Source organism: Aythya marila (genome assembly GCF_965140915.1).
Source record: "Aythya marila genome assembly, chromosome: 1".
NCBI lineage: Eukaryota > Metazoa > Chordata > Aves > Anseriformes > Anatidae > Aythya > Aythya marila.
The window spans coordinates 29794792-29814686 of NC_139042.1; the positions used below are offsets into that span (position 1 = coordinate 29794792).

Consider the following 19895-nt stretch of genomic DNA (forward strand, 5'->3'; position numbering starts at 1 on the left):
AATTTTTCAGCTACAGACTTGACCTAAAAAACAGCTGGTTTTAATACCTTGGAAAAGCAATGCAGTCTCAATTGGTGATATTAGAAACAGCTGATATTCTCATTTATGCAGTAACAGAAAAAATAAAATAATTTGATGTTCTGTTCTGTATCGTAGTACCTAATTTGCTATCTCAATATTATCAAATTGAAATTGAGATGCTCCTTGTCATTCTCCTCCCTTCAACAACAACAACAAAGACAACTAATTTGTTAGCAAAAATGCCAGGATTTCATGGAAATGCTTTTGTTTTGACAGAAGGTGTTTTTGAAAGAAAAAATACATGTGGAAATTTATTCTGACCCGCTCAAAGTAGCAACAGAATTATACAGATATTTGAGGGAGGATGAAAGAGATATCTAAGGGAGAAAAGCAAAGGGCTCCTGCTGTTAAATATTTATCCACTGACATTTAGCTCTGAAATTAAGAGGAAAAGTCAGTGATACACCAAAATAAGTGGTCTACCTTTCACAGGGGATGTGATGATTTTGAGTTACGGCTCAGCTCTCTAATGGATTTAATAGGTTTAAACAGAGTAAATACCAAGACAACAGCCATAGACTGTGTCATGGAAGAAGCCATTGAAACAATGAGGCACAGGGCTGCTTACTCAAGTGTGTTGCTGCCAGGAAGGTCATTTGCTTCACCAGCTACGTCCCTTTCCAAAGCACACTCAGTGAACTAAGTTCACTCCCAGGACTTAGCATCTGAGCTGCGAAAAGATCATCACCATCGGTGAAGTGCTGCAAAGTCTCAGCTCTTCCCGAATTGCTCTAATGAAAGCAGTGGGATGGAGAAGCTCAAATAAACCTGACCTCCACAGCAACCTTTCCAAAAGTTCATGAGTTGACCAACACCATGCAGTTCATCCTGAAGGCATAGCTGGAGCTTCAACAAGACATATGTAGCACCTGAACATTTTCCCTAGCAAGATGTTCTGGTTCATTTAAATTAATTTATGGCCTCTGAAGACATGGTTACACCGACTTTTTTTTTTTTTAATTGCTTTTGGAGCTCCCATTCCCCTTGCAAATCCTCATCTCCGTGTTATCCCTTTGCTGAGGCAGATCAGGTGTGTGGGCAGCCACATGGTAAAACAGACCAAGGAACTGATCGGGCTGGAAAACAACCTCTACCTGTGCAAACTGCTGTGCTGGTACACAGGTGGATCAAGGAGGTGATGGGAACAAATGGTTGAGAAGAAAGGAGGGAACTGGGCTGGGAAAGCAGCTTCGGCAGCACTGCCACCCAATGTGAAACTAGTCTGGTGCTGTACGAGATGCAAGGAAAATAAGGAAAGCCACAATAGCGTGCAAACAAGCGCTGGCTTACAACCCCCTGGCACAGGCTCAACCATGTGCAGGACAACTTAAGGCCCAGCCCCGAGCCCCTCACATGGCTGTTATAGAAATCTTTAGGCTGCACAAAGAAAAATGGGAGGAAAACAGAGCTGTAAATAAATTTGGTGAAGTTAGGTCACCACTGTCACCGTGTAAGTGAATTCAGGAGTGGATGTGCTCACGAGGTATCTTGGTGAGGGAGAGAGAGAGCATAAAGCCTGCAGCTGACACACTTGTAATTAGTTTTATCCCATGATGAGCCAGGCCAGACTGCTTTCTGCTCTCCCATTCAGTAAAATGTTCTAAACAAAGTATTCATTCTTTAAAGGCTGGAGCTGGGACCCTAATTTAGACGTCTGCAGAGACAGTTTCTGATCTCTTTTAGATGTCTCCTCCTAGGAAGAACTGAATCACATCCTGGACGTGCACAAGCACCAGTCTGCCTTAGGATTTTGGCTCAGAAGTGGGCACCCATGGTGGAAGTGCTAGGTGAACGCATGCCTCCTCATCTGCAAGATGGGAACGAAGCACACAGCCCCCTCTCTGCCGTAGGGTGGGTAACAGCAGCCGACGGGACATGAAAAAGTGTGAGAGAACAGAATCCCCCAAACCAAATGAGAGGTTGTTTGTCCCGAAGCAGGTCATGCCGAGGAAATTAATAATAATTAAGTTTGCTTAAGAGATGGCCTTCAGCTGGATTAAATAGTAACCAGGCAATTACCGGGAGACTTCTGGAAAAGGGAGAGAGAGACAGCTTCAAAAGAAGTATAAACAAAAATTCATGATAAATTCATGATGAGGATAGGAAGAGAACAGCAGCCCAATCTGACCTGATAATGTGAGAAATCACCCCACTGGCATGGGGTGGGTGCATTATGGTTGCCTGTAGGGGGGCTTAAACTTTAGGGGATTATTCACAGAAGGGTGTTGAGGTATTTGTAGGTGTTTGTTAACATTTCCGCTTGTGTGCTAGGTTGCTGATACCAATCCTAAATGTGAAGCACAGTGATTTACACATAATTAAGTGTCATTAATAAACCAATTATCAATTATTGCTACCACTGGCAATAATGCAGACTGAAATGGAAATAATCATAGAACCATTGAGGTTGGAAAAGACCTTCGGGATCATCTGGTCCAAACATACCCCCAACACCAATATCATCCACTAGACCATCATCCTTAAGCACCACATCCAACCTTTAAATAAATGATATAAATATTAATATATACTATATATTTATTATATACAATTTTAAATAAATATAAATAATGCTGAAAAAACTTATGTACAAGTTTAGTCACGTAGTTCTTCCCTGAAACACTACTCCTTCTGGAATTTTGATCTTTTGATAGTAATATAACTAGGGCAGCTTGGATAATCTGATAAATTTCCCCATATGGGAAAGTATCAATATCAGATGATGAATTCCACTGTTTCTTCTATTTCATGCCAGTAACATGACTTTCTTCATCATTACTAAATTCAATGATGGTCACAAGCTGTTTTTGCATTTCTAGTTGGAACTACAACGTTTCTTTTTTAACCAGCAATTTTCAGTGACAAATATAGGATTTCGGTGCATGTGTGCGTGTGTGCATTTCATCTATGCCTAGAATGGAAATCCTCTGAAACTTAAAAGGAAACTTAAACCAAGCACTTTTAATTTAGAGTGTTTTCTCATTCACTGGTATCGGATTTGTGCTGCAGCATCTAAGAGTACAAATTTCATCCATTTGAAGTGTGAGCACACAAGATTATTTCAGTGATATTAGAGCGTATGAGATGGTGTGATGGTGGTGATACAACACCAGTGCTGTGATCCCTGGGGGCTGGCAGATGATAGCTGAGGCATCACAAATCCTGCTTGGACAAAACTGTCTCTGCAGAGCATTTATTACGTTTCGGTGGCATTATGAGTTTGTATGAGACTGCTCTCAATGAGATGAAGGGCTTCTTGTGCTCATGAAAGCCAGCCTGTTCTTCACCATTGAATCATCTGGGCTAAGAAAAGCTATTACCTCTCACTGTAGGCATTGCCTCTCTTTCAAACATGAGACGGTTCAGAAGTTTTCTTCTCTAAAATAGCATCTTTCTGTGTTCTCTATCACCAGAGCAGTGCGTTAGCAGAATATATTCATTTTATGAATTAGACTGCTCTGTTACAACAACAAAACTCCACAAGGAGCACTCAGCTGGGTTGCTCCCATTGAGCTTGCTTGGGTGGACAGCCGTGTCTCAGTAGTCCTCACGACTTCCAGGGGGCTCTGTGAGCGAACACTATGCCAAAAACAAGACTTTTGGCTCTGCCTCTAGTATAAACACCACACTGATTTGTCGGTCAGTCTAATTTAAACAAATGCATGGCTGTCCTGGAGAAAAACGTCAACTGCTTTTGCTAGATTTGTTTAGTTAAACAACTTACTGATGCAAATAGCGAAAAGCAGAAGTTAATAAAATAACCTCAGCACATGGACGGGTTTGTGTTACAGCTGAAGGGACAGTGGATATCTAAATAGCAGAACTCCTGTTTAAAAACAGAACGCAGAAGTAAGCGAATGACTAGTCAACTGTTTCAAAGATGCTGAACTGTGAACATCTGCATTTCCATCAACATTGCTAACTGTGATGGAGTGTACCAACAGTAATTACTTCACAATCTATGATGAAGACAAAAAGCTTGGAAGAAAAAAAAAGACTTCTTTGTTAAAATTGTGCATGCCTTGTGTACTCTGCCATGCAGATACTGATGCAAAACAAGTATCTTGAAACTAATGAAAATATTTTATGTGATGTCACTTTTTAGCTTCTGCTGTTCATCATTCACATGTGATTTTTTTTTTTTTCACGATCCTTTTATAAAAGTTTTTTTGGTTTTCTTTTTTAATTTCATAACACACAGCAGATGTCACCACGATTTATTTCGGAAACTGACTTTTTAAGCGGAGACCCTGCAGGCAGAGGAAATGGCATGAGAAGACATTACAGAACTCTCTCTGGCATTGATATGGAAGCTTTGTAGGATCTGCTTCTGACAAGTGGACCTCTCTAACACTTCATAGCATAAGGCACCCTGTGAAAATACTCAGTTCTTCCATTATGTTTCCTGAGAACTGCTTCTCGCCAGAACAGACCAAGCGTTACTTCCTCATAATGCAGCTCTCCAACTCTGCAATTACAAGGTTCAGACATCAGAAGTCAAACTTGTGATGCTGAGAGCAAAGCACTTATCACTTACCTGTCAGGAACTAAATACTTGAATCTAAAAGAACCTTGCCTTTCCTTTTGTTCTGTTTAAATGAAGGAGAGGGCTTACTGTAAATTTGGTGCACTAACCTCACATCTTCATTTGATTCACATTATTTTCCTGAATGTCCCAGCAAAGACTGGAGGAAAAGAAGCTGTGTCTATTGGCCTTAAAAAAGCTGCCTATTAAAAAAAATAATAGACAGCCTCACAGCTGTCTATTAAAAAAAATAATAAAAAATGCAGTGAATAATCCTGCTTAATCTTTTAAATTTATCCATTTGCAAAACACAGTTCTTTATATTTTTATTTCAGAGATGCCTTCCTGCATTATCTAATGCAGGTGAAATCATTTGAACTTCTACAGAAGTTTCATCTGAAGGATAAGTTCTTTCCTGGTAGTAAGTTATTCAGCATCTGTGCTGGGCAAAATGAAAAAAGAAAACACATATTTCTAGTAGTGATTAGTCTAGTGATACAGCTGTAGTTACTTGATCCATTTTCCTCTGTGACAGAGGTGGTTTAACAAGCAACCAGCCCCCTACATTGCCCCATCTGCTTTTTCTTTTCACACACACTCTTCCTCAGCTCTATTAGTCTGATTGCTTGTGGAGCTTTGGATTGCCAAATAATGAAATTTAATAATAATCTGTATTAACTTCTTTATTTTCTTTTAATGTACGGCCTGAATTACAGTGGCACTGGAAGGAGAAATAAACTGTGAGGGTAGATGTGGGAACACATAGCTATGAGACAAGATAGGCAGCAGCAATGACAGGAACTTCTTCAGCCAGTTTTACCATCTGAGAAAATGCATACTGTATTTATTCCAATGAGACACGGAGATATACAGTGCCATTAATGATATCTGTTCTCCCAGTGAAGTCACACATTCGTGCCAAGAAACTCCACAGTCGTCAGCAAGCAGCGTGCAAGCCTGACTCTCACCCCACGTAAAGAGGTCTTGCTACAGTAGGGTGTAAATTCTCGAATGTCCCCATTTCCTGTGTCTTTAAGATCCTGTGTGATTCACCCTTCTCCCTTTTTCTACTCAATCCACCCTTCCGCAGATGCTTTACTTCACACATCGCTATGCAAATCATGTCTTTTAAATTATTAGGGGGCTTAGCTGTCCTCCTAAGTAATTGCTGTGTCCTGAGCCATGCAACAGGTTAACCAACAGAAGGTAATTATATATGCAAGTACATAAGGCATTTTAATGGCTCTGAAGACACAGTATATTCCCTGCCTCAGCAGTTGTATTAGTACACAGTTTGCTATTAAAAAACATCCAAAAGAGGTGTTTTTTCAACTGTTTCTGATGTTCAGTTCATAGCTGCAAGGATTAGTCTTTTCCCTAAGATGCCAAGTTTTCCCATCTGCCATGCAATTGATATTATTGGAAAGCTTTAAAGCTGTTTTTAAAGGAAAACTGCAAGGTCTTCATTATTCTTTCTTTCACCTCTCGAGTCCAACTCTGCTCCTTCCAAGATTAGCTCTGCTAATCCTTTGCTCTCTGACTTCCACTGATTAAAGAGATCTGTGGACAGAAACTTGGTTCTGTCTTGTGAGGACAATCATTACACTCACTATAGGAGCATATAGAAGGGTTTAATCTCATCTAAAATATGAATGTGTGTTAGTTGTTCAATGGCAATTGCAGAATATTGGTAATGTAACAGTCAGAGTTCTTGAACAGGAATGGCTTAAGTACCTTCAGTTCACCTTGCCCTTCCACCTGCAAAACAGCTGTCAAACTACTATGATTAAATGGCATAGTCACAGAAATTATGGTCTTTGGCTGCAATAGCATTTACTCTACATTTGTAAAGAAACATCCACTTGAAGAGAGCAGGATGTGCATTGTTGTGATGAATATGTGCTTCAGTACCATAACAACCATCAGCAAACTAAGGCTATGGTAGCTGACCTAGGAGTGGTGTGGCCAGCAGCTGGACAGAGAGCTGAGGACACTGTCACAAGCTGACATCCACTGCCAAAGTACCAGCATCCTCAGACATGTTTTATATTTTAACGCGGTTGCGTGCGTATCTGGAATTCTTTTGAGGGTCAGCTGACCATCAATTTCCTGGATTTGTTTGGCTTGGGATAGTTATTCTTCCCTTGTAATTATTTTGTTTCCATGTGTATTAATTTTATACTTCCTTTTCCAAACATATTGTAGATATTTTTAACTTACCCCCATTCCAGGTAGCTTTTTCCTTGAGAATTAAGAAACATTACACTTTTCAAACAGCAGAATTCAAAACCAGGCCTGCTTCATTCACACATTTTGATGTATTAAACTCCTGTCAGGAACAAAGCCTTGAACCTATTTAACTAAACAGTATTAGAGGCACCGTGGATATTTGCTTTCAGTTCCCTCCACTGTATCCTCCTGTAGCTGAGATCCCACTTTTTGGCTAATGCCGAAGTCTACAGTCCGTTTATTTCCTTGACCCTGTTTCAAGCTGCAGGAAGTAGGAAAATTCCTCTACAGAAGCACACTTGTGTATGCTCTGAATCCACCACCTCTGCTTCCTAGCCCTTACTTTTGTTATTCTGACATTCCCCTGGAAGGGTTTGACCAAGCTCTTTATTTTGGTTAAAAGATATACCGTATAGCTTGGTTTGCCCTCTTCATAATCCAACACAAGTTGTTCTGGTGTTAGGACAAGATGACACTCTGGTGTACCCTGGCTTTTGCTGAGTTTCCAGCTTTAAAAAGAGGCTGGCATTTCCTTCCCCTTTTTCCCTGCGATTGTGCATCTGCCCAGTTTTCTAATATTTGTCTTGGTGACATCTGCAAAAAGTAGAGAGGCTTTTAATCAAATCTCAAGCAAAAAGTATGAGACAACACAAGGGTTCCTGACAATACATGTATATATATAAAGAGAGCGTCAAGGAGAAAAAGAGCACCAACTAGGTATGAAAGTCTTTCACACTCTTCTTGCATTGCATTGCTTTCAGACATATTTAGTATTTTGCATTTATGTAACGCTTTTCATGTAAAGATTTTGGAAAACTTTATGGGGATGAAACACAAATTACCTAGGTGATTTTTGTGAAGCCTTAGTAAGAAATCTAGCACAACTAGGAATGAGTCTATAGCCTTTTTCACCATACATGTTCTTTCGTGCCTGAATATGTAGATTTTGCAAATGTAGAAATTATTTTTACAAGTAATGGTGCGAAAATACTGCTTTATACTTGGGAATTTGAAACGCACAGGATCAGAGAACACAAAGACCACGTTCAGACAACTGTGCAGCTTGGCCAGCAGCTAAAACTAAGTTTACACAGCCCAAATCCACTGCGCTATTTACTGGCCAAGTCAGCATCTGTGCTTGAATTATGCCACACTGATATAAAAAGGCAGGCAGCTCCTCCATCACATCTGAAGGCTCACATTTTCAGCTGCGGCTCTGTTTTGCATTTTGCATGCTGCTTCCAGATACTCCTGCACGGCACAATCTGTGCTCTGTGTCCTTTATACTTCCTCATCCTTTGCAGTTTCCTAAGCTCCTGCACACATCTCTTCTTTTTTTGCATTTTTACGGGCAATCAGCAATTTTTTAGATCCACAAATACAGCTCAGCTTTCCTTCAGTGTTATTTTTATCCCAAACTGGCTACTAGGAACCGCAGTTGGCTCATTCTCAGCCCGCTAAGACAGCTGACTCGGAGATGGCAGATGTCTCGACCCTTTTGTAACTCTAAGGGATAACGGATTTGGGGGGACAAGTTCTGTCACGATGCGTGGCCCCAATACAGCTGGCTGTACGAGGTGTGTCCACACGCCTCGCCTGCGGTGTCCCCCACCCCAATTCAGCAAGCACACCACATTCACTCCTCATTGATTTATCTTTATGGGGTTGGTTTTGTTTTGTTATTGGGTTCGTTTTGTTTTGATTTGCTTTCCCTTAAATAGTGCTGCGGCAGCAAGGGCTGACTCGCAGCTGACCGCTTGCAGGGCTGGTGCACGCTGCTCACTCTGCGGGACAAAGAGAAGAGCCAGGTCAGGCTTTCGGAACAATCCCATTTTAATAATGCCAATCCCTCCAGCAGGGATTACCCTGGTTTATTTCAACTAAACCCTTACTCCTGCAGGGGCTTAGGCCGAGACCAGTCCTGGCTGTGGCGTGGTCGCAGCCTCACCCCACAGCGCACCACCAGCTCTGGCCTGGCCGCACCCCACACCATCGACCCCAAAACACCCCAAAATTTATTTATTCGTTTCTTTATTTCAACAGAAAACAGCCCTGACCAGGCTGAAAAGAAGGAGGCGGGCGGGACGGAGGGCAGCACCGCCCCGTCAGGGCGTCCCTCCCCGCCCTCTCTGAGGCCTCACGGCCGCCTCAGCGCCGGGACTGGGGCTGCAGGTGGGGACCGGGCATGGCCGGGGGGGACCCGGCACGGCAAGGGGGGACCCGGCACGGAAAGGGGGGACCCGCCAGCCCTGTCCTGGTGCGAAGTCAGGGCCGAAATCGCTTGAGGATAATGCATGCGGAGCCTGCACGGAGTCTGTAATTCTTTCCCGGTTGCTTGCAGGTCCGAGAGCGGCAGGAGGAAGATGAGCGTTTCCCCACCATGTCTCTCCATGCAGTGGCTGTAGCCAGCTACAGCGGGGTCTTCAGGCACTCCGGCAAGGTAAGGCTCCGGGCCGGCTCCGTGTCAGTAGCTGGGGAGTTTTTTTTTTTTCCACAAAAAAACGGCTTTTAGATGCTAGCGGTTGCGGTAAATACCGCGTTTTTGCAGCTGACTGGGATTTTGGAAATGCCTTCCCGGTGTTGGAGGGGAAAAACTGGTTGCTGTGAAAAATGTGGAACTGTCAGGCGCTCCTATTGAGTGTGCCTACGTGTTTTTGGATGCCTCATGCACCTCTCTTGTCTGTTATAAGTGCTCAGGAATTACTTCTCGTTGTTTGGTAATCAAATACTGAGGGATCTTTCCCCCGATCAGTGATGTAGCCAAAGTCGCAGCGCCCTGAAAGTAAATGGAAATCTTTGATCAAAATTCTCCGAACACAAATTGCTTACGATGCGATATGAGAGATGGGAGGTTTGGGGTTTTTTTTAAGATACAATCTTGACACTCAGCACTCTAATACTCGTACCTACTGATAAGGTCCTTGCACTTAACCTGGTGTCAGATAGTTATGATATAAGCATCCTACGATGTAGAGCTGGTTAACTTTTTTTTTTTTTTAATCAAAATAATTGCTTAAAATGAGTTCCTGTAAGAATTATTTTATCCAGTAATATCGATAATATTATATTCATACATATAAAGTCTGTCTGCACAGCAGTTCTTTCTGTTAGTGAAGGGGTGGGGAAAGCATGATCAGATCCTAACAGAGCGTTTTTCCAAGCACTGACGCACTCAGACACTAAATACTTGAAATTCAGCATGTTATTCTTGTTCCAAAACGTTATTCTTCAGTTAAAAGGGAAATACTTTGTGGTTTTCAATTTGGAAACTTCTGCTTTCCGTGATCTGCTATCCAAGTCCCCTCACTCTCTCTCAGGACCACATTAAGGTCAGTGTGGGGTGGTAGAGGGCAGCTCACCTTTTCACTCCTTTCTCTCTATATGGGATCACAGGGATCCCAGTCCTTTTAACAATGTTTTCCATTTAACTCCTTCGATTTTCCTGACTTCTGTAATGTATTCTGCAGACCCACAGCATGCTGAAGCAGCAGGAGGTGAATGCGTAGCCCTTGGACGGAATTTATGAGCTTAGGGAGGAGACCTGTTGCTTTGATGGCCTGGGTGTATCCTGCTCCTATATTGGAGTATCTTGGTGTATCCTACTCTGTCAGGATCTGTGCTAACCTGCTTGCCCCAGTTCAGCTCACACTGGTTTGGCAATATGGTAAATAAATCCGGCATAGAGGGTCTAAATAATCAGAAATGTCATGTCCACACAAAGCAAAATGCTGATCTGGTATGAACCCGCTCAGTCAGTTCAAACGTGTTCAAAACTTTTTGTCAGCTTATACCGGCAGGCCCTATGCCAGGTCAACTATTATCTACTTGTGTCACTCCTTGCTTCGTTCTGGATCAACCAAGTTGCTGACGTCAGCTCCATTATCCTAATGTTATATCAAATTAGGCTGCCAAGATGATGGGACCACACTTGATCGCAGTCAATACTGCTGGAAAATCAGGCAGCCTGTGGATCGTGGCCTCGTTTATATATTCAGTTCTTAGCTTCTATACATCCAAACAGGCCTTTCCTTCCAGCTACACATTGGCGGCTCCTTGAATTCTTTTGCGCTTCATTACTGTTGTTTTCACAAATATGTAGTTATTTGAATTCAGCATTTTATCTTGCATATCCCTTACACACATTTAACTCTCAGTATGAGGAGTGCCTTTTAAACCAAACCAACCAGTGCTTCTGATAAAGGAGGCGCACATGTGACTGAGTAATGACGGTAATCTCTCTTCCAAGAAAATGAAAACATGCTTCTAAAAAAATAAAATAAAATAACATCATTGCCTTGCTATGTGGGAGAAAAGAGTCTCTTCTGAGTCTTATTTTTGGAACTTGTTATTTTGTAATTAAATGCTCAGGACTATAGACAGTATGAGCTTGGGTGTTGAAGGTCACTTACCTTTTGAAGTGAAATGCAAAACACAGAGTTAAGATGCTAGTGCTCTTTATACCATGCATGATTTTTGGGAGATTGTCGGACAACCAGAATTATAGGCACTGGCAGTGGTTGGGTGACTGCCAGCAGGCCTTAGCACAGTGGTTTTTTGTGTCCCCTGATAGCATGTTTGTGAGACTGAGGGTATCGCTACCAGAGTACTGCTGTCTTCTAACCAAATCGCCCGTGTGTTCTTGTCCTAGTTAAACCATGAAAATCTAAAGGTGGCTTTCACAGAGTCAGCGTTTTCTTCAAACCCCTCAGCGAGGATTAGCTGTCTTGCTCCAACACCTCAAATTTCAGTTCTCTCAGGTATGTCAATTTGTTCTAAGATGCCTCCTTCTAGGGAGCTTTACTGGTGCTTGTAGTGATAGTAAATGCTATTTATCTTGGTGTGTAGCTGTAATCTTGTTGGAGAGGCAACCCTGCTAATTGACGGGACAACATCAAAGTTGACTGTACAATTTCAAAGGAACAGTTTCTAACAGTTTCTTAAACTTTCACGTTACCATAATTACTCAAATGAGTATTAGTTGTAAAACCGAAACTGATTTTTTTTTTAATTGGAACCAAGCTATTCCCAGTAGTAGCTTAAAATACAGCCCTTTGTTTTTTCCCCAGGCTCGGCATTTGCAGAAGCCTGAGTTAAATTTTTAAAATTTGTTCTCTTCAAGTAGAACAAGTATTTAGCAGATTAAGTCAGCATGGCTGTATGGTTTGTGCTGGAGATGCTTCGTGATGCTGGTGTGGTGGAGATGACATAGGATGAGAGGGAATGGAAAGGCTGTCAGGATGGGCTTTGAAATATGAAAATATTTCAAATGAAAATATGATAATTTATGAAAATATGAAATAATTTCGACCTGGCTTTACAAGGACAGCATTGCAGGAGCCCTTGCAGGAACTCTTGCAGTGCATCTTGCACATGATATTCTTAACAGTTAATGTTTTCAGTTTCTCTTGATGGGGACTGCTCTTTATAGACTTGCTTTTCCAAAGTGCATTGGGTTTTTGTTTTGTTTTGGATCCCTGCATTAGTAAACTTTCTTATCTAACAAGCAGTTTGAGTGTGCTGGCTTCCAGGTGAGTGACTCAGGGAGAGGTTTGTTGTTGTCAGATGAGGTATTTCCAAGGAGAGCAACCTCTGGGCAAAGTCTGCAGTCTGCAAGACCTGCTGCTTTTTTCAGCAACGGTGTTTAACATTCCTTGTGGTCCTAACTAATAGGTCTGTGCCCTGGAAATGAGTCTCCTTGATTGTACCTATTCTTAGAATTTTACAGCCGGCTTATCTTCCCCAAAGGAGACAGTTGTTAGCTTTGTCATGATACAGTTGATAGTTTCTTCTTGAGGAACACAGACTTTGTGCCTAATCTGTCCATTCCTTGGGTGATGGCAGTTCCTATGAGGCTTTTTTTGTGGAAGGCAAAACTTCAGTTTATTTGTGAATAGCTACTGATCGCAGTGCACGCTCCTACATCACACTTCTGTTGCCCTGTTTGCCACTAAAGGCAGTTTTCCCATTTTCTACTGAATGTCAGTTTTACAGTAGGTCTCTTAGGACCATGGCTGGCAGCATTTTTGATTCCTCCAAGAGACATAGTAATGAGCTCACTGTGATAGAGCTGATTTTCTCTGTGGGTTCCCATAAATGCTGCTGTTCCTCTGAATAACGAGCTGAGGGTTACTTTCCGCATGAGCAGGGGCGTCAGACCAAGCTGAAACATGCAAGCACATGACCTTTTACTACTAAGTGTGCATTTCTTTTCTTATTTTTATTTTGATTCTGTATGTGCCTTGCTATTTAATGTGTCTTTCTACTTCCTGGCAATAGAGCCCAACCACGCAAACAGTCAGTAGCAGGGCTGTAACAGTTACTTGGCTGTACCTCGCCCAGGCTTGTGGAAGTAGGATGTTTTTGAGCACACTGACAATCAGACCCCATTAAGGTATTAACTAATTGTTTGCGTTTGGCTAGAAGCAGCGTACTTTACTGCTGGTTTATTACCTAACCTTATCAATGACTGAATTGCTTCCTGATTGCATCAAGCAAGATCTCTCTTGAAGGAGGAGGCAGGACGGAGTGGTGCGTGAATTCGGTTCTTCCCTTTCTTCTTGCTCATGCTGAAAATGACGTGTTTTATTCATGTTGTAAATTTAAATTAACTTTTTTATTATTCTTATTGTCTCCTAACCTCTCTGTTTCTTTCCTTGTTTGAACAGACGAGTACTCAAGGCCAGCTGTAATTGGACATGCTGGAAGTTTTGGATCGTACCCAGACGGCGCCGAAGCCATCAAAGACATTCTCGTCTCTGTTCTGAGTGCATCTGGCTTGAAACCCTCTCTGCTTTCGGAGCAGAGCACGATGCAGGGAGCTGAACAACCAGACAGTGACATGGAAAGGTGGGAAGAAAGCAGCGATGGGGATAACAACGAGGACAGCGACAGCGATTCCGCGCATCACAGCGCTGCCTGTACGCAAACAGACATCAGGTTTACGAGGCACCGGGCGTGCTGGGACAACAGGGACTGTGATTCCTCCAGACCTTCGCTGGATACTTTCTTTCAGCCACGTTACTCTGACAGGGACCCTGCTACTTCTTCCCTGAATGGTTTCACCCTTTCGGACGTATCCCCTCTGAAGCGGGACTGCTTCACCCAAGTGACGTTAACAGGAGGCACTGTCACGTCGGCTGTCGTGCATCCTGTGAAAGAATGCCAAAATTCCCTAAGCTCCCCCGAACGAGACATGACTTTTACAAGGCTTCTGCCAGATTCAGCCATCAGTAAGCCAGCAGCTCTATTTAAATACCCCGCCGCTTCCGAGCCTGCAGAAGTCAGCAGCAGTGACAGCAGCTCTCCCCCTGTGTTTCCCCAGGCAGAGCCTTTCAGTCGAACAGGTAACTTCACGTTCCATTTCTGTTTCACCATGTCTGTGCTGAGAAGGAGAGGTGTTGGTAATTGAAACTGAAATGGACCTTGTTTATGGTGAATGCTAATGACTGTACAAATGCTGTCATTCGAAGTAGGGGAGAGGGAAGAAAGAGGAAGCTTCAAAATGAAGGAGAGCCAGTGAAACAGGAGGCATTCTGGCTTGCAGTGCTGTCTGCTGACACAAATGCTTCTTTAATATGCACCCTCTGGTAAAATGGAGAAATCACTGAGCTTTGATCAGCCTGGAACACCCCGGGATGAGGTGCCAACTAAAGGCTGTAGTGAAGTTTAACTGCTGAGCTGGGCTTCCTCCTGCTCCTGCAGCTCGCTGCGGAGCAGCAGAAGAATCCTGTTTTTTAATACCTAGCATTGATATTAGGAGCCTTTGCTGCAGCATGGTGAAGCTTTTTATTATTAATAAAGGATGTTACCAGTAGTATCTAATGGTTTAATCTTATTAGATACTGAGCCCAAGATAGGTGCAACTGAGATCTCATTTTTTACACTGAAAAAAAAAAAAATACAAAGCTCCATTTCCAAGGTCTTGTGCTTCCCATGTATTCCCTCAAAGCAGCTCTCAGGCCTGAAGCTGGTGGCGAGACCTCAAATTCCCCCATTCCTCCAGAGGACTGGGAGCTTTTACCAGTAAGAAGTTTGTCATCTGGGGCAGGACGGTGGAGGTGATGGTTGTTGGCTTCCGCTGGGGAGGTTGTTTGCTGACCCGTGCAGGATGGAAACCACACCCCGTGGTTGGAGCTGGGCTCGGCCAGTCCTGCAGGTTTTAGGGAACTCTGTCTGGGAAACAGCCAAGCCTCTAAAATGTCATCAGGGACCACAGGGTGCGTGTGTAAGAACAAATAAGTTGCGTGTGACTCAATTTTCTGGCACAAGCAGGACGTGTCACAAGCTTCTCTTGGGTCAGCAATGCTCCTGGTTCTCTGCAAAGTGAACAGAGGAGCACAGCGGCCAGGTGACTGAAGAAGCAGTGCCCTTGTTTTTTATTAACAAATAATCCTCGAGGGAGCTGGGATCCAGTTATACGCTGTGCAGGCAGGCTCTGTCTGCGGCAGTCTGAGATTTCTGTTCAGTACAAGTGAAAAAATTCTGCATTTCACTCTTCTTTGGTGCTTCCAGCTGTTTGAATGACTGATGCGTGGTCCAGAATGGGGGGTTTGAAGGTTGCGAAGTCAGATTTTTTGGGGTTTCTTTCTCCTTTTTTTGATGTTCTCCAATGAGGACAGGTTAGAGAAATGGCAAACTGAAAAAGAAGAAATAAAAAGCGTAATTTGAAGGAAGGAATTACACAAGAGCATCTCCCGATTGGGGTTCCTTTTGATTGTTATTTCAAAGATGGTAGATTCTCATCTTCTTGGAGGAGAACAAGTGAGGGATGCACAAGAGGTAGAAAAATGCCAGTCCCTGTGGCTTAAATCAGAGTAAATATTTTTTTTTTTTCAGTGGGATTTAACAAGGTAGTTACTTCTGCTGATCCTGTGAGACTCCTGTTAGGGCTTGTCCCATTTTCATGCTTTTCAGGGCCACTCTCCAGTGGCCCCATGCAACCTTGGAAGAGGCTCCATCAGTGCTAATGAGGAGTCTGTGACAGAATTTGGGGTTTTCTGGGGGCTTTGTTGTGGCTGGTGTGTCACGGGCGTTTCACAGGGCTCGTTCTGGCTTCCAACCTTGGTGAGCATCAAGGGCATTTCCTTCTGCAGCTCCTGAGCAGCCTTTCCCCAGCCTCCAGGCATGCTGCTCAGGAAGAGAAGGGCAACCGCAACGTTATGCGTCAGACCCAGAGCTGCATCCCATTGCTGGATGCCCCGAGATCCTGTGCTGCTGAAATACCCAGCTGGAAAACCCTTGTCCAAGCCTGGGGAAGGGATTTTGCTTTGCCCAGCAGCCTCATTGGGTTGTTACTCAAGCTCAGAGCCAAAAAAATAAATCTCCTTATGTCATCTGTTGAGAATCCCCATTCTTTTAGATTTTTGTCTGTCCCTAGGCCCTCTTTTGTCTGTGTTTTATCTTGTTGAAATCAATTCCCACCACCTTCTTTTCATTTTGTGAAAAAGAAGAAATCTCAACTCTGAATTTTACCCTGACTTACGTTACCCAGCGGCATTAGCAGCATACAACGTGCTGGAAATCTTCTGTGGTTTTGGAGAGTTTGTTTGTTTGTTTGATTGCTTTTCTGTATGGCACCCAGATGTCCTGTGGAGCAGGACTTTGTTTTCATGCAAAATGGAACCAAGTTTTAGTTAAAATTACTAAATCAGAATGTTTTTTTCTGCTTTACACTATTTTAGCATAAAGGTGGAAGTGAGGTGCAAAAGGTAAGCAAGAGGGAAAGCTCCCATTAGATTTTGAAATAATATGTAAGACCACTTGCATCTTATATCTTAAAGAAAAAAATAATTTTCCCATTTCCTTATTTCTTCTTATTTTTAATTCAGAGGATGTTTGTTATCTTAACTGCTCAGAAAGTAGGCTTTTACCAAGCTGTAGGGTCTTTAGCACTTACTTGTACTCCCCACACACGACTTGCCCAGTAAGGTGAATCATCAGGTAGGTAAGTAAATAACCTAATTAGCTAGTGACTTTGCTTCAGTGATTAAAATTTGTTTTGAAAAGTCAGATCGTCAGCCTCTCCCGTTTTTCTCCATGGTATATAAAATGCAGGTGTTAATAATTCTTTACAAATCTCTACATCCATCTCATCTCACCTCCTCACATCAAAATACAGCGCTGACTTCTCAGCCTGATTTCACCAACACCTAGGGGCAGTGTAACGAGGTTTATTTAAGTAAAACTGTGTAAAGAATCCAGGTGTTCAGTGCTGTTTGGCTGGAGAAAAAAAATCATAAATTATTCTCACATTTTTGGAGGTTTCTTTACCCTTTATGTGACTTTGGAAGGATTCATCAGTGGCAGTTCTGTTTTACGAAGAGCCTTGGGTTACGCCCTGTTATTTGTAACAGCTATAAAGGGCGTGTGGTGGTAGCATTTAGGTGTGGTATATTTTATTCTATAAGCATCGCCACAGTGAAACAGAAATTGATTGGTATAAGGTCAAAGAAGAGGCAGCGACTAAACAGCAGCCGGTGTTAGAAATCAGAAGTTATTTCCTTTCCTATCTCCTTAGCATCTACATCTACAGGCAGTATGGGTGATCTTCATCACACATCTCAGCAAATTTCGCAGTGGTTGCGTGTGATTTGAATGCGAAACGTTAGGGCATGGTCTGACACCCTCAATTTTTTGGCAAAGAAGGTTGTGAGTGCAAAGTCAATGGGAAAAGAGATGAATTTTGTTTCACAGACGCAGCAGGAAATGCCAGGAAAACAAAACTGCTGTTTGGGAAGCAGGGAGTCCTACAGTTAATGGATCTGCTCCAGTTCCATGTCTTAACACGTGGTATGGGTTGCATTTGAAGACAGGAGGGAGATTCCCTCGCAGGACGGAAACAGAGTGGCCAAGTTTCTTCCTTCTTTGCTGTAGTGACTAAGGGAATCTCTGGTCTGGGCATGTAAAGAGATGTATCAAATATTGGTGGTTATTGTTATAGCTAATAAAGTTCTTTTAACACCCACAGGTTCTGCTTCACTTTTGAACATAAGCGCTGTACCCTTGAATCGTTCTCTGCAGGACATCTTCGTGCTTCCAGAAGATGTGGAGAAGGTGAGGACGACAAAAAAAAATTGCAATATTTTTCCATTTTTATAGTAGTGAAACCAAGTGACAGGAAACATTTCTCAATAATTGCAGTCATTCGTTACTAAATCTGTGTAGGCACTCGACTCTCTGTTTGACTTGATTATCAGAAAACTCTTTTTTTCCTAATTTTTACAACTACTGTATTTTCCCTCTTCTTTCCCTTGTGACTCAAGCTGCCTAAAATGCCTACTTCTTCATTTGGTTTTACTCTCAGTCCATTATTATTATTTAAAAATAATAGAAAGATTCTAGAACATTACACACTTCTTTTCACTCCATCTTTTTTGCCGAACTACAGAACGGTTGAGGTTGGTAGGGACCTCTGCAGGTCATCTACTCTGTTCCCCCCTGCTTATGCAGGGCCAAGAAATATGTTTTCCCATATTCCTTGAGACCAAACTTTAAGATTAGTGTAGTCACAGTAAAGTTACAGTACAATTTGTTGCAGTTACATGCATATGAATGGGATTCAGCCATGATTTTACAGTCATTTTACAGGTGGGGCTGTTTTCTGTGTTTTTCTGCTCATGAGGAGCCTGTGAGATTGCTGTAAAAGAATCTCAAACGAATAACTGCAACATCTGCAGTAGTTTAAGCTTGGCAGCCCATTGGAAGAGAGCTAAAGATGACAAGATAGTGTTGTAGCACATATCTCTGGGTGCTAAAGAGGCTCTTAATCTCTTCCAACAGTTGGGAAAGAAAGGCTAATGTTATAATTAATTATAGCGAAGAGTAGGATTTATTACTAAAAAAACTTTGGAAGTGTGCCTGGAAGAGGAGCTTTTTTTTGCTGGACTGCTGCTGTGCATCTGGTCCCACGTCCTGGGCCCAAGAAGTAATCACTGTGTGCAGCACGGGTTTTACTGGAGTGGCAAGCTCTGCATTTGACTTGAAGCTCTCGTTGTTCCTAGGGTGCATTTAAAGCAGAGAGGGGAGAAGAAAAAAAAAAAGAAAGGGCTTCTGAGCTGGCTTTTTCATGTTGCTTTTTGTAAAAGACACTTCAGAAAGGAGGTGACATTTCTCCACGTGTGATGTGGGAACCAATACCAATGCAATTTGCTCCCAAACACGAGAAGACCAGGGAGTAGATTTAAAAAAAAAAACGCTAAGGTGCATGAAAGTGTCAGCAAGTCTGAGAGTCGTAGTCCTGCGCCAGGAAGGAGGTGGGCCAGATGGACTAGGGGGACTTTCCACTGAGATATGAGTGGGAGGGAAGAGAAAGGAGAAGGTTGATGTGTCACGGCCCACTTGGGCTCCTTCTTAGGGTGACAGACCTTACCAGCAGAGCTGAAAGCTGATAGTCATGCTGAGTGGAGGGGTGCCTGTATCTTGTTCCATCATTTTGCAACAGATACTCTGATAACTGGTTTTATCAGCAGGACGTGCTGATACGCTGTGCTCTGCCACTAACTTGGGGTTAACCAACGCCGCGCAGTCTTAGGTGAAAGATAGAAGTTTCTTGAAACACCCACAGGGACTCGTGGGCTCTCCCTAACGTTGAGATGAATGTGGACAAAAAAAATTAGGCTGTGGACAATCAGAATGCACATGAAGTAGCGAAATCCTAGGGAGCACAGCAGCTATTTCTAAATACCGGTGCCTTTCTTCATACTTCCCGTACAAGTTATAGGGGATAGCATGAATACTGGCAGGAGTGGTTCAATTTTCTGAGCATAAGACATTTATTAGAAACCTTTTATTATTCTGCACTCAGGACCTCTAGCCTTAATACTGCCATGGTGTTTTAGAGGTCTAGTTTTGAACAGCACAGGCATGCACAGTTGAGAGGAGGGAGGGAGGCTATCCTGAGTGTTTCAGGAGTTTTTAATCACACACCCAATTGCACCTATGTCTCCGTCACTTTTCGGCTGAGCCTCTTGGACCAGTGGAGAGAGGATACGGCAGTGAGATTGGGGTAGGGAACCCCAGATTTATCTGGAAGCCTCAGTGGCAGTGAAGGTGGTTTTAGTTC

At 42.8% G+C, this 19895-nt stretch overlaps 1 protein-coding gene across 4 annotated transcripts in view; it reads left to right on the forward strand.

Moving 5' to 3' along the window:
- The first annotated feature begins 8984 nt into the window (after positions 1 to 8984).
- Positions 8985 to 19895, forward strand: part of RUBCNL (rubicon like autophagy enhancer) — a 29975-nt gene continuing 19064 nt past the window's right edge. For 2 of the 4 annotated variants that reach the window (XR_014316733.1, XR_014316734.1), the window contains exons 1-4: positions 9036 to 9275; positions 11484 to 11592; positions 13501 to 14178; positions 17802 to 17887. Coding sequence is in view for 2 of the 4 variants with exons in the window: in XM_082751550.1 (XP_082607676.1) it covers positions 9216 to 9275; positions 11484 to 11592; positions 13501 to 14178; positions 17802 to 17887 (933 nt within the window). In the remaining 2 variants the exon portion in view is untranslated. Of the gene's footprint in view, positions 9008 to 9034; positions 9276 to 11483; positions 11593 to 13500; positions 14179 to 17801; positions 17888 to 19895 lie in introns of those variants that run through there. The other 2 variants (XM_082751550.1, XM_082751551.1) reach the window with 2 other exon arrangements.